At 44.6% G+C, this 15,603-nt stretch overlaps 1 protein-coding gene across 4 annotated transcripts in view; it reads right to left on the bottom strand.

Moving 5' to 3' along the window:
• CNTN4 (contactin 4) overlaps positions 1-15,603 on the bottom strand; it is a 253,514-nt gene that overhangs the window by 59,406 nt on the left and 178,505 nt on the right. For all 4 annotated transcript variants that reach the window (XM_042880935.1, XM_042880934.1, XM_042880937.1 and 1 more), the window contains 2 exons: positions 6,535-6,738; positions 362-464 (listed from right to left, as the gene is read on the bottom strand). In XM_042880935.1, the coding sequence (XP_042736869.1) occupies positions 362-464; positions 6,535-6,738 (307 nt within the window). The remainder of the gene's footprint in view (positions 1-361; positions 465-6,534; positions 6,739-15,603) is intronic.

Raw genomic sequence — 15,603 nt, 5'->3', positions numbered from 1 at the left:
ACTGGAAACTGCTTCGTGTTCGAGGATGATGAAGACCCTCAGTGGTCAGTCTTGGGATCTGGAGTGATCTGCTATGACAGTACATCCATTCTCTTATCAATCCCACATTTTCATTTTGGAAGCGCTGCTACTATTTACACTGGGAAAAATAGACAAGCTTTAAGTCTAACAGAAGCGCTCAGAACTGAAGATGCACAACCGTGTCTTTACAACATAAGTCATGCTTTTCGGTGAGCAAAGTCCCTGCTCCCCAAGTGCTCTGTAATGAGTGCTGGCAACAACAACTCCTGCTGTGGAAAGCGAGGGACCGCCAGCCCTCGCAGCTGTGCTGTACGCCAGCAGCAGAAGGAGCACAACTTACTTTCCCAGGGCAAAGCACTCCAGTTTCACCGCTGTTCCTTTTGCAGACGGAACTGTTTCTGGGAACTGCACTTCTATTTTCGGCTCGTATTCCCCCATCACCCCTGCAAACATAAAAGAGCGGCTAAGGCTGGGCTGAGGTTTGCCAATAAATTCACAAGCGTTCCTGTGCTACTGCACAGCTCTTCTCTACATCATTACTTGCCCAATTAATCCATTCATTTTAAACATGGCCTGTTTCTAACAGCCATGCCGTGTGGGCTCTCTTCCCATTTACTGCCAGAGGAAAATCGGAACCAGCGCTCCACGCCATCTGCCACAGATTAACATTTCTTCATGGCTGCATTACTTTTTGCTTTTGAATATTCTGAGGTTTTTGCAGGTAACTCATGAGATAAAGCAGTAATAAGGGGGGGGGGGGGGTTCACCACCTTCTAGAAACTGAAACGCAGAACAAATAGCCATTAGGAAAAGTTTTAAAAGCACTGGAGCTAATAAAGGCTTCTATTAACTTCAAGGATTTGGAAGCATGGAGATCGCAGCAGAGTGATGGGCTGTGGTTGTGGCACTGCTTCCTCTCGCCCTGTGTTGCAGAGGTAGCATGAGGTGCCTTCTGGCTTCTCTTTTTCACATTTAAAATGGTTTAAAACTGAAGATGCTCACCCTGAGGCTTATGTTGAGTGTCCCCTCACTTGCTGACCTCTGCACTGCATGCTGTGCTGCACTACCAGGTTACATCAGTGTTCTTCAACCCTTTCCTTTCACATAAGTCCTGCTGCTACGTTGCACAAAGAGCATCTGTTGCACAAAGTAAGCCATCCAAATGGAATGTGTTTGTTACAGATACGGATGCTGTCCCTGTACATGTGCCCTGGCCAGCACACAGAGCAGGAAGCACGCGAGTCTGTCTGTGCTCCAGCATTTACAGATTACACAAAAAGGAATTAAGGAGCACAATCCCCATCATCTCACTGAACATTAACAGAGCAGCCCTGAAGGGCTGGGAGAGACCAGTGCTATGGAGGCAAAGTCTCTCTGCTCTCCTGACTGTGATTTACCAAATGGTGCCTAAATTCCTCTGCACTCCAAACGAAATATTTGCTGGGAGAGCTCCAGGCAGGACAAGGAGCAGCCATTGCCCAGCTGTTCCATCAGACAGGGCTGTGTGAGCAAATGTTTGCAAACAACGCAGCTCTTTTGCTGATATTAAAATTTACTGAGATCTTTTCCCCAGAGAGCATTTCCATATTCTATAGTGCCCACAAATCTGGCAGCGGAAGAACCACGGAGCTTGGAGTTGGCATCCCTCAACAGATACACATTCTGTGCCAGCCTGGCCAGATGCAGCCAGGCTCCTCGCTGCCTTGCACTGCTCAACGAGGACTTCCTTGAGGAATCAATCACCTCCAGCCACCGTCCTCTCCCAGCAGAGCTCCCCGGTGCCCTGTCTCAGGGAGGATGCAGCACCCCTAGCCCACCCTGGGCCTCCACTGGCACTGAGCTGAGAGGTGGGAGGCACCTCAAAGAAGAACATGGGAGATGCTCACAGGAGCAGTCTGCATGCCAATGCTTAATCCAGTCCCTAAAAAGCAAAAGCAACAGGAGCTATTCTTTCTTCTTCACTCCTAAAGCAGTAATTTGGCCCCCTTATGCAAAGTAGGCTGTGAAGTATCATTTGACACTAACGAGCTATTTAGGAAATTAAGGCAGAATGTATTATTAATATATTTTTCACTTGACAGATCAGGCAACGAGGAATGCAAGGGAAAGAAAATTCTTTCTTTTTTTGCCTTCTCTTTCTTTGTTGTTCAGACTGCCCTACCTTGGAAAGCTGTGACCCTGAGGGCACAAAGCCAAGGCAGACTGCTGAAGGCACCAGGGCTGTAGGGCAGATCCCCTCCTTTCTCTTACGCTGAGGAACTCAGTGGTTTGACAGCATTACTACAAACACTCCCCACTTCAAAACCAGCATCTGTTCCTGGAAAAACCACCGGGATCCCATCACAGCCCCAACCACCCCCCTGGAGACACCGGGTGTACATCAAGCTCTGGCTTCTTTGCCTTAAAGGAAAAACGTGGGTACGTTGGAGATACCTCACTACCAAATCTAAGCTCTTTTTCACACCGACAGTCCTTATTTTTTCCTGCTGTTCCTAGGTGAGTTAACATCTGACTTAGCATTGCAGGTGGAAAGAATAAGGGAGAAAATAAAAGACTAAAATACAGCCTGGGTTTGTAGCTTGGAGGATGTTTTCAGTGTCATGACACATCAGATGCTGTACGCGTTTGCAGTTCAGAGGATTTCATATTTTTCTCCCAGTTTCAAGGCTTAAAAACGTGCTTTTGGATGAAAGTCCCAGGAATTCAGAAGCAAACTCATTTGTCTGAGGATATGCATTTCCTGACAACACCTGTGAAATGTTAAAGTTTAATTGGCCCATACAGCTGCTGCTGATGGTAATTTCATTCCAGGTCTATTGCAGCTCTTTTCCACTATTACTGTTTTAATTTTCATGTAAAAACCCAAAGTGCATTTTAAAGAGAAGAAGTGGAGCACTGCAGAAGGGCTGCTGCGGCACTGGGACTGCAGCAGAGAGGTGCCAAGCAAATGCTTGGTGCTCACAGGTCCCTGTTCTGTCTCAGCTGCACCAAGAACTGCGCTTCTGGTGGATGCCTTCAGGCTTTGGGGTTGCTCCCAGCCTTTGGGTGCCACATGCATTTGGCTCTTTATTATATTGCCCAGCATGGAAATCGTGTAGCGAGCCATTTCTGTGCTGCAGGAAGCTGTCAGCTACAGCCAGGACAAACCCAGGGCCAGGAGATGGATGGCACAGCTGAGCAGCCCACACCTCTGCTTCCTCCACATACTGTGCCTTAAACCAGTGCCACTCCCAAACACCTTTAATTGGGTGTCATTCCCAAAGCCTTGTATGGGAGCACGTGTGTGCTTTTCAGGGGGACAAACCTCAAATCACAGATGTGCAGTTTTGGGGACTGCTGCACTGACATGATGTTGCACTTATCCCAGGGAAAGCTTTTATCCAAGCATCCTCACTATCAGATATCCATCTAGCTATAGAAAAGTATTTAAATGAAAAGCAATTCAGTGCATTTGTGGGAGAGAATTTTTATGAGGAACAGCTGAAAACCCATCCCTTTCCCAGTACCTGCTGCACTTTGTCCACCTTACCAATCCCCATGAGATCACGTGTTGCTGGCACAGAGAGGTTGGACTACCAGAGGCATGGCACAATGTGCTCCCACTGCCCTTCCTGGAGCCCTCTGGGGTATTCATCTCATAGAATCATAGAATTACTGAATGGCTTGGGTTGGAAGAGACCTCAAGGATCATGAAGCTCCAACCCCCCTGCTGCAGGCAGGGCTGCCAACCTCCATATCTAATACTAGACCAGGCTGCCCAGGGCCCCATCCAACCCAGCCTTGAACACTAGGGATGAGGCATCCACAACTTCTCTGGGCATTTGTTCCAGCACCTCACCATTCTCTTGGTTTAGAACTTTCCCCTGATATCCATCCAAAATCTTCCCTCCCTCAACTTAAAACCATTTTCCCTTGTCCTGCTGTTATTTACCTCTGTAAAGAGTTGAATCCCCTCCTATTTGTAAGCTCCCTTAAGGGAGAAGTTTTTCCAGGGAGGAAGAGCTTTCTGGGGATAGCAAACGGTGCACACAGCAGCAGGAGGGGAGCCTGATTCCTGCAGCTCTGGTTGCTAAACAGCTTTGCAGACAACAGCAGACCTGTAACTCCAGAGCACCACCAATGACAGCAAGCATAAAGAGAAGCATAAAGGCACAGGGAAGGAATGCAGTCTGCCCATCGGGTCAGGCCTTATGCTGTATTCCTGCATCTTCCCCTTCTGCAGCCTGTACATCAGAAGCTTGCTATAAAAACATGCTGAGAAGCTGTTTTTCTAAGATGATCACATGTAAGTAAAATAACCATGACTAAGATGGCAGGTATGCAGCTTACAAAGCCTAACTGACTTGTGGCTGAGTCTAGAAGAGTTACTGCAATACACTGAAGAGGAAAGGTGGAAAAACCTTGTGTTCAGGCAGTGATCTCAGCCCTAATAATACTGCACAGCAGCCCAGAGAGGGCAGCGGCTGCTGGGCTGAGGGGAGGGAGGTGGAGTGGAGGGTGCTGGAGCTTTGGCCACAAAGCGAACATCAGCTATGATTTCTGAGAAAAACACATTTCAGAGATTTCTGTGAAGTGTTTTTGAGAATTCACAGCATGCATTTCAAAACAAAGCCAGTCAGGCGGTACCTCCAACATGTGTAATGCCAATCTCTTTTGTGCTGGGTTTGCTGGAGGCGGTCAGCAGCCCCAGCCCAGGCGGAGGGTCCCAGTGCTGCAGAACCCCCTGGAGCTGCACAGGAGTCCCACGTGGGGGGAGCAAGTCAGTGACTTACATTAATCCAGGGAGGCACATTATGCTTTTTTTTTTTCCCCATTAAATTCACTAATTGAAGTTAAATGGAACTGAAACACTAACTGCTGATGAACCAGCCTCTGAGGGTACTGATTTAATGACACAGTGTTGTAAAGCAAATAACGTGTATTGCTGGACACGCCAAGCAGGAACACAAAAGATAAACACAACACATTTGCCAATGGCAGCACCATTTCACTCACCCCTCACATTCAGAGTATATGTACTTCATATGTAATTTCTCTTCTCAAGCTTAACACTGTGTTCTATTCAGATTTTATAGGTTACTCTACATGGAATGAAAAACAGCCTTGCAGATTTTTAAAATGAAGTTTGTGTCTAACAGTAGTGCACTCCTATTTTAAAACGCACGTTCAACTTTTGATTACTGTCATCCATGGCTCTACAGACATTACAGCACCTTTGCTGTTTAACTCAGGAATGCATTCCGGAGCTCCTCAGAGGTTCAATTAAAGTTTCATATCTATAATAAACAGCAGAGCGCACATCAAAGGAATCAGAGAACATTCCTGCGAATTACCTCGGGAAGGCAATTGGTCTCTGTAAATAAAGCTGAGTGCGTGCAGAGGAGCGATGCGCTGGGGCAGAGCCCTTGGCAATGCACTTGACAATCAGGATGACTACCAATCATCACAGCATTACCCTCTGCTTCAGAAACACAGCAGACACTGAGCTCGGTTTGGACAAATGGAAGCGCTTTCCGCTAGGTATGGCTTGCAAAAAAAAAATCTTGCCCATTCAATAGCTACAAACATTTCTCGTTCAGCACTGAAAATGTTAACATGAGATGAATTTAAATACTCCTCCCTGTCTTTCACACCGTCTTAGTTTCAGCCGGATGGAATTGCTTTCCTCACGGCAGCTGGTGCGATGACTTAGGCTGGACTCAGAGGGCCACGTTTGCTGCCACTTAAATCACTGCGTCTGTAGAGGTGTGCTGTAAGGGGAGCGGATCTGAGGCACAGAAGAGCAGCTGTCCTCACCCTGCCCAGCACTACAGGGGCACTGCTCGTCACCCCGACCCATCCAACACCCCACCGTGGGACCTCTCTTATCACAGATGAACAGCTGCAGCTGGCAGCACCACATCCCTGTCCTACAAAGGAGGAATCTTCGTGAAATACCACTTAGTGACAACGGATCTTCTTCTAAAAGAAGTTTCTAATAATACATTTCTATTTCTGGAATGAATGTCCTAAATGCTAGCCTTTAAACAGACGCTTCAAATTAACATGCAAATTTATTTTTCTTATCTCCTTAGAAATGACTATGATACAAATCAATTGCCTGTATAAATTTAGAAATCCTCTTTTGGTTTCTTTTCATTTTATTTTATTTTTTTAGCATTATTCCACAAACCACTAAAAATAGCGTGGATTCTGCTGGGAAATACAGCCTGAACTAACAGTTACCGAAACAACAAAGTGCTTTTGTACACTTTTGGGCTGCATAAAATGAACAAAACTACAGTATAGCCAAACTCTAAAATCCGTTTTATGAAAGTTCTTCCAACGATAGAAATAGCAACCTTGGCCACAGCATCACAAAACCCACCAGTGTGAAGGAGGCTGAACCAATAACTAAACCACGGGTCTCACAAAGCTCTGTGAGGGAGAAAATCCTTCTATTCTAACATGGAAATATTTAAGGCCATTCCTTAAATCTTGCGTGACAGCCAAAGAAACCCAAACAAGTCCTACCGTCGTTCCTGAGGATGAGCGGGGTGGGAGGGCCCAGGACCCGGCTGTTGGTCACCGTGTTGGTCACCACACACGTGTAGTTGCCCACGTCTGAAGCTTCCACCTTTGCGATGTACAGATTCCCCGTCTCCTGCGAGATGAAGCGGCGGTTGTCCTGGTGCACGAACGACGGGTACTCATTGAAGATCCAGGCGTAGGTGAGCTCTGGAAGCACAGGGACCATCAGTGCTGGTGACAACCAAGCCTTGGCTGATGAGGGGCTCCAGCCCAAAACTCAACTAGAGCCCCGAAAATGATTTGCACCCTGCTCCCCTCGGTTAGGGAATCACAGCCCGTGAAATGACCAAATAGCAAACATTTTACAAGTTCTCATCGTTTATGGACAGAAATTTCCCAATGTGATACCTGGAACACCTCTCCTACGAGGGAAGGCTGAGGGAACCGGGATTGTTTAGCTTGGAGAAGAAAAGGCTCTGAGGAGACCTCATTGCAACCTTCCAGTACTTGAAGGGAGTGTATCCACAAGGGTGGGCAGTGATAGAACAAGGTGGAATGGTTTTAAACTGAGACAAGGGAGGTTTAGGTTGGATATTAGGAGGAATTTTTCCACCCAGAGGGTGGTGAAGCACCAGAACAGGTTGCCCAAGGAGGCTGTGGATGCCCCATCCCTGGAGGCACTCAAGGCCAGGCTGGATGTGGCTCTGGGCAGCCTGGGCTGCTGGTTGGCGACCTGCACACAGCAGGGGGTTGGGACTGGATGAGCACTGTGCTCCTTTGCAACCCAGGCCATTCTATGACTCTATGACACTTCTGAGACTGCATGTAGACCTCAGTTCTCTTGAAGTGTTCTTTAGAGTTCTTCCAATCAAGAGTACAATGTATTTTATAGCAATTCCACTTCTGTCACAAACATTTCAGCCTTCCTGTCTTGTGCCTTTTTTTCTGCTTTCTTAGTTTTGCTTTTTTTTTTTCTTCTTTTTTTCTTTTTTCATTTAAAGAGAGTTTGGAGGAGGATCTGCCAAGCTGTGATATCACACTCTATACATTTCATTCATGTGGAATTCCAGAATCAGCAAAAAATTCCAAGCACCAAATTAAGCAGCTGTAATCTTCCATGTGTCTAATTAGAAAACATTGCATTTTGTAAGGCATCCTTAGAAGTTATTTGGCCGTAAGAACTAACAGAGAGACACGCTGCAAGTGGTTGCATTTTATAAGTGAGGTTAATGCAATATAACCCTATTACATTTGCCTAAGACTAATATGCAAACCCACTGGAAATGCTTGAAGAACTCAAGCGAGTGCAAGATTGTTGTAGTTTTCTAAGGCAACAGTAATTACACTAAAAAGCACATTCTTAGTTTAATACTCTAATGAGTCATAACTGTAATTGACCTCCACCATTAGGTATTTTGGAAAATACATTCTGCCCTCACGTTCCACTGTTTACACACACGAGGGGTTGAATGCAGCTTGTGGGCTTTTATTTATTTATTTTTAACAACAGGATTATAAAGTGCCTACTTAGACTTTTAGGAAGTTATGATAATTCTGTTTATGTAGGAATATCTAATCATCGTATTTACACATGTGCATCTAATTATAAGTAACGTCATGCTGATGCCAAGAGGATACTCAGGAGCCTACAAGGTAGCACTTCTCAGTTGGCTTATTATTTTCTGCAGGTAATTTATTATCTCTTTTCTTTCCCTTTTTTTTTTTTTTTAATTTACTTTTGGTGAAGAATTATCTTGTTATCTCAGAAGCACCCAGTAATGGCAAATAAACACCCCTGCTGTGGAGCACACAGAGGCATTTAAAGTTCAGCAAACATCCACATTGCAGGCATCCACTAAAGACACCCAAACTTTGTAACTTTGTTGAATGAAATGGTGAATCAATCACACGTTCTTCATAAAAACACAAGATGGGGAGGTTTTCCTGGAGCAGCAATCCCTGTCCTACCCTGCCCTTCCTCAGGACGTTCCATGCTCCCATCACAGACAACCCAGAAGCACCAAGGTTTTTGGCTCCTGCTTTTCCAGTGGAAGTTGGTTTTGCTTTAATTGCTTTAGAACCCATTAATTTCCAATTCAAATATTTTTATTACTAGGCCATATCCATGTGCTTCTGGGCTAAAGACACCTTTACCTGAAGTAGTTCTTGCCTCTTTGCTGGTGAAAGCAATGAAGAGCCCATCTGCCCTCATTCTCAAGACAGTCATTTCATTCTTAAGAAAGCTGTAATAGCTTTTCCTAGGCTCTGCTCTAGAATCACAGAACCACCAGTGCTCCAGAAGAGCTCTACAGGCAATCCAGTCCAACCATCCACCTACCACCAATATCACCCCACTAAACCACATCCCTCTGTACCACGTTTAATGCTTCTTGAACACCTCCAGGGACTGTGACTCCATCACTCCCTGGGCAGCCCATTCCAGCACCGTTCTTTTGGAGAAGAAACTTCTCATAATATCCAACCTGAACTTCCCCTGGCACATCTTGAGGCCATTCCCTCTAGTCCTATCCTTAGTCACGTGGGAGAACAGGCTGACCTCCACCTCAGCAGAGGTTAGACTCAAGACTGTAGTTACAACTCAAGACCTTAGTTACAAGTCTGGAGTACATGCGCCATCTGAGAAACTTGAGAGGCTGGAAACCCTGGTAGGAAAGACACAGGAGAGAAGAAAGCAGATGTGAAGCTGTGCAGGAGTAAGAAGGTCAGAGCACCACAATGGAAATGAACATGGATTCTTCCAACAACCAAAGGCACTAAAGGGAAACTATTTCTATAGAGTGTGAACTCTCAAAACCTCTCCAAAAGGCGTCTTCAGGTAATATTGGTTTCGCTACATAAAACTAAGGAACTCCAAATCCAAATGCTGGACATAATAAAGATCCGATGTCACAATTCCTCCCTTCCTTTCATTAAAATAAACCACTGCACAAAGATGCAACCGCCTGGGTTACTCAGCCTTACATCCTTGGAGCAGTCCATTATTGCTACAGGATAGCTAAAACAACTGGATAATTGTCTTGCTAAAATAACACGGGACTGATGGAGTATAAAGCACAGGAGACAAGGCAGACTGGAGTCTCTGTAAGTGCATTTGCTTGTGTGGCAACATGTAAATAAATACTGTATCAAACTCACTTTGATTTCCTTAGAGATCCTAGTGCAATATTTATGGCTTTTCAAACTTGACGGATTTCTTTTGATAAGGTTTCAGATACTAATTGCTCTGGAAGTGATAGACAGTTCACATCCCATAGGCAATTTGTAAGATCTGTGTAAACAGACACTTAAAATACTGCCTGAGATAGCTCCTGGTGGCTGTGGGTGATGGAAACGCTTACCAAGTTACAGACAAGCACTCTTTCAGCACAAAGAACAGATGGTAACAAGCAATTCATGGTTCTAATTACACATTACACTCTACATAGTCTATATATTTCAGGAACTTATTACAAACTTCTGCTTTCTAATTGAAAGACTGTTCCATCAGTAGGACCAAGGAATGATGGGGTCACCATCCATGGAGGTGCTCAAGAAACGTTCAGATGTTGGACTAAGAGACATGGTCTAGTGGGGAAACATTGGCTGTAAAAAGGCCTCTGTAGCTATTGTGGGAAAAGCTATTAGAACGTGAAGATTACAGTTACCATGAAGCTGAATGGGAGAATGAAATGTTGAAATTAATATTCGGGAAAGAAAGAAAAGGAATAACTTCTCATTTTTAATAAGAACAGTGTGGCACAATACACTGTTAGTTTTTATAGGCTTTACAGAAAGTTACAGAGATAAATCCTGTCATTAACAGCTCCTGTAATTTATATATTATCACCTACTATGTCACTCTCAAGTCAGACAGGCGGGAACTATTATTCAACGTGAAACAAAAGCTCAGCAGCAATTCCTGTAAAGCATAAAAATTATGCTTTGTTTCACACTGCAAGAAACAGATGTGAAATTAAGAAAATGAAGAATCCCTTCCCTGCATAACAGTCCCAAGCAACCCAAGATATAGCAGTAGCAATACAGCCTATTAGTGCATCATTTTGAGATATTTCTAAATGAAAGGTGAGGATCATCCTGCTGTGCTATCCTTGAGGATAACTGAGCTCCAGGTGTGGTGAACACACTCTGAGTTAGGTCTGCACTCTTCTTGGTCTCGCCCCATAAGCCAAGCATGGCAGTTAAGCACCTGGGATCTGTGCTCTGGGGTTGTGCTCCGAGCAGGGCTGGAGTGGGAACTGCATCTGCCTACAGTGACAGCATATAAACCTCACAGCAGAATGGTTTTTGGAGGATAATTTACAGCTTTTCTTCTGCTTTTGCTCCAATTGCTTCCATGTCTTGGTGTTTAAATTTCTCTCAAGTGGTACTAACAGACTGCTTTGATAGTGACAGCGAATTCAGGCGATGATAAAGCGCAACTGATCACCTGACAAATGTCCTGTGAATTCATTTGGTGTTCTCACCTTACTATATTTTGCTGACTGCTTGTAGGGGACATTCCTAACTTCAAATGTCACTGGGATTTGATTGCTTGATCAAACTCCTTAGCCCCCTGAATAACATAAAGAGCTGACCAGGAGGCTTAATGCGCTATAGCTGTTTGCACGAGCATGCAGTGTGAAAGAGAAGACCAAGAAAGGACTGTCAGGGAAAGATGAACTCGTGGCATTACTTACCACACACTTGGCCCTACCCAACCCCCAATGCTCCTTTCCACCCATACCTGTTTGTCAGTGTCACACCTGGAGTTTTTGACAGTTTTTCTCCTTCGTGGTTTTATTATAATAGTAGAGCTGCATGAATTATGCATTGTACGCATTTCTTTTGTGATCTTGTAGCCCGTTTCATTGCCCTGCCAGCACTCGGGATCAATTTTTTTATTTATCTTCTCTTCTTAAATAATTGCTGCATAATTTAAAGGAATCAACCTGGGTGCAAACACTGCTCGACAGCTCTCCCCTCAGCTCCGTGCTCCAGGGCAGCCAGGTAGCAGCGCTGCTTCTGGGACACAACTGCACATTTTAATAAAAGGAGTCATGAATAATGGACAAGATTAATCTAAAGTTAATAAGATATTTTTGGCTAAACAGTCATCTGTACTAAAACTGACAATGCCGCTGCTCGAAAGTCAACCAGTGGCAAACGAAGATGTGAACTATCCTTACAGGTAGGACAATAAACCCTTAATATGAGTGAATCAATGTCCAGAATTCAGCTTAGAGAAGTACAAAAGCACCACCGGTCAGTTAGGGCCAATGATGATATGGCCTCTGACAAAGAAAGCACAATTATCTGCCACGGAGTATTTACCCCCATTGTTTAAGGAACAGCTACAACATTTCTGAGACCCATCCTCGTTCCCAGCAGCTTTATAGAAAGTAAAAAGCTTTCATGAGGCACATTAGGAAGCATCTGAAGGATAAGCAAGAGGATGCTTTGCTATTTAGAAGTTTTACCTGAAACTGTGTTATAAGCAGCTACAGGAAAGGATGCTGCCATACAACAACACACTCCTGGAAACCAATCAGACACAAATCCAGTCAGATCCACGAGGATGTAAGGCAGTAAGGGAAGGGGGTTAATCAGATGGGAACTGTTATGAAGACATGAAATCAAAGAAGGAGATAGGCAGACTGAGAGGTCATCTCTCCATCCTGAGGTTCGATAACTCACAACTATAACATCTCTGTGGGTTTTCAAAGCTTTTCTTCAAACCCTCCAATACTGATGCTGCAACTTCCCCACAAGGTCTAGCAGGGAATAATGCCCCAGAAGAGAATGGGGTGATGCTGCAGGTTGCACTGCTGTCATCTCCACACCAAGCAAGCAATCCCTCTCCACTTTGAGGCAGTAACTCCTGCAAACTTAACTGTGCCCCTGTGTGTATTGGCACTGGTTTACGGTAGCAGGAAAGTTGGATATACTGCAGACACTCACGCATCAAAATGCATGCGGTGAGCACAATTTCCAATGCCCATTAACAGAGTTTGCCATCCTCTTAGTCACAAACAACGCAAATACACAAATTGATGTCACTCACATTAATGAATCAGAAGCACGAATGAGGAAAATGCACCAACTGGCCAAGCTTTGGGGCAGACAGCCATCTGCAACGTGGTCAGGGCTGTGCTTGCTTCCTGGCCCAGTGACTCCATGCCCGCCCAGCACATGGAGCTCCAGGTGAGAGTAATAAAAAAGGTGAGAGGTCCTCATTACCTGAAACCCGATCAATAATCACCTGCATCTGCTGCATCTCCATTTGTCAGTATCTAAAATAGTTAAATATTTGATGGCTGCACATAATTGACCTGGCTTATCTCTCGTTAACAGCCTCCAGCCCCAGTCGATGGCTGGCTACACCGCCTGCATGGCACTGTAAACATTAATGAGTACTGCACCATGCCTTTTGGGACTGTGACAAATTTCTAACCTGCAATTCCCCCGGGAGAGAAATCAGCAGCAGCCTTTATCTATGACTGAATGGAAAATGTTGCTGAGTGTCATTTCACTGTATTTACTACAGCTAAATAAACAAACCTATTTCAAAAGGCCTTATGGGCAGCAGGCACCATCCCACACCTACAGCAATCTGGCATAAAGGCTGACAGGTTTTGTCTTGACAAACCTGATAAACTGTCTTACAGGAATGTACAGCTTAGCCTGGTCCTGCCAGAACAAAAGAAATCCCAAAACAAACCTCAGATTGCAATTATTCCAAGAGTTATTCTATTTTTGGGGAACCTTGTGCATTTAACAACCACCAGAGAACCGTGCCCAAGTTTCACACCTACAAGTTGCATGCTTGGTCTCATTTAACCCCAGATGATTTGACGTTTCTTCCACCAGGCTTTATGATGCTCACTCTGTTTTTAAGCTGATCTCAATGAGGAAATGTAGGTTAAAAGAAACCCACAATAGTAATAGCTCGATACATTCCACAGAGTGGCATCAGCATCCCCATGAAGGAACACAAAGGAACCAACAAAGCACCTCTGTGATAGACACAGTCAGCAGCAAAGGGAAAGGAGGGAGAGCCAAAATAAAAGACATGGGGGGCCCGACTGAAGCTATTAGTTACTTATGGGCAAACGTCAAATGAAAATAAGTATGCTGTAAGCCGAGCATGTACATAAATGACACACTGCATGTTAATTCTGCACTACATTTCTGAGCTGTGAGATTCAATCACTGCTTGTATTTCCCCAGCTTGTTCTACACAGAGCGCTGCAGATATCACCTTAAGGAATGACTCGCAGATTTAATCCATCAGTTTGTTTTCTGTTTAAAGCCAGGGAGAGTTAGCCTAAAAATCTTCCTTTTTTTTGTGCACTTGCTTCAGTAAAGCTAAAGGTCCCTGGGCTTATTTTAAAACATATTTCAGTGTGACCCAGTTAATCCTCTAATACCAGCCTTCAGTACCTTTGATCAGCCTCTTACTGTAGCTATAAGAGATTAGATCAAACCTTTCAAAAAACAAAGTTGGATGTGGAGCATTTGGTAACTGCAGTGAATTAATATCACAATCAGCTCCAAGGTTGAAATATTTGGCCAAGCAATGAGGGTGAGCAGTGCGTCCTTTAGGGCAGATCACTGCACAGATATCTCCATACATAATGCCACACCACTCCTCCACACGACATAGGAAAAAAGCCCTACAAATTCGATAGGCAGTGTTTTGACATACACCAGTTAAAAGCAACATCCAGTTGCACACTGAGACGTATGCATCAGATAGCAGAAAATGCTCAAACCAATCACCTGACGTATTTTTTAGCTACAAAACAACACCTCAGCAGGAAGGAGCGCAGGACTTTTGCACGGAGCAATAGTTGCACTCAGAGATCCGGAAACTCAAAGCTGACTGCAGAATTAGAGATGCGGAGCTGATGTTGAGGGCGTGCTTTCTGTTATGAGCATCCCAAGGGAGCTGAGAGCAGATCAGACCCTGGCTGACCCTGTGAGTGTGGTGCCAGTGGCCATTTACAGTGGGGTGAGGGGGGGTAAGGGTTGTGGCAAAATGGTTAGAAGAGCCTGGGAGCTGTCCTCACATCCCTAATTTATTTTGCATGGAGATCACAAGATGTTAGGACTTTGGATAAATGCCTATTGACTGAGCTCTGTCAGATGACAGATTTCAGTCTTCAGGCAGCCTCTGTCTATGCTACCTTCTCCAATACCACTTCAATCTTCATTTAGAAGCAAAGGCAATATAACAGGGGAATGCACCACGTGACTAGCTTGCAGATCATCTCTTTTTAAACATGTCATGAGCTGCCACTGATAAATGAAAAATCCATTAATGTCACGATCCTTATTATTTCCAAGGGCCGTACTGGAAAGACGAGCCTGCTCTCTACAGGAGTTACAAGCACCGTCCATCCCACCTCGCTGCCCACCCTGGGACAGTCCAGCTGGGGCACAAACACACAGCAAACCGTAAGAGGGCAAAAACATAAGGAACTCTGCTGTCTCACTTAAAACTGTATCACAAAGTTACACAGTCAGAACATTCCCAGCCAGGAAGTGAAGCAGCTCTGCTGGCACCAAAGGTGAATAAATGATGTACGGCAGATGAAAACTGGGGTCTGAATGCCTGTGTGAAACTCTGTCCTCAACTGTGACCTATTTTGCAACTCCTGCTCACAAAACCCAGTTCTGCTGAAGCAGGGCAGATCGCAGGCCAGGCACAGGCGCTGCTCACACAGACAGGTTCCTAGAGAAGCACAAATCCAAAATGTGCTTGGCATTTGTTACTGGAAATACTTCTGATTTCATAAGTTACTCGATTAAAACAACACCTATACGTTCACTGTGCCATCAGAAATGTGCTTTTATGTAAGCAGAAAACAAGAATAGTGAGCGAGTTACAAAAGCACATTTCCCTCATCCAAATTTGGGAATAATTTATCCTGCTCTCTTACCACTAAATATGTTGATAAACCTGTACACATGCTGAATCAGCAGTTTTAGAGAAAGGATCATGTCAGATTAATTTTAGTTTCATCCATTTCTATCCCCTAAGAAGCTTCTCTTACTCTTAATAATTTAAAC

Source organism: Lagopus leucura, unplaced genomic scaffold (assembly GCF_019238085.1).
Source record: "Lagopus leucura isolate 7727_CA_CO unplaced genomic scaffold, USGS_WTPT01 Super-Scaffold_100028, whole genome shotgun sequence".
Lineage (NCBI taxonomy): Eukaryota > Metazoa > Chordata > Aves > Galliformes > Phasianidae > Lagopus > Lagopus leucura.
The sequence above is the reverse complement of the archived record's forward strand: the minus strand, read 5'-3'. Positions and strand labels throughout refer to the sequence as shown.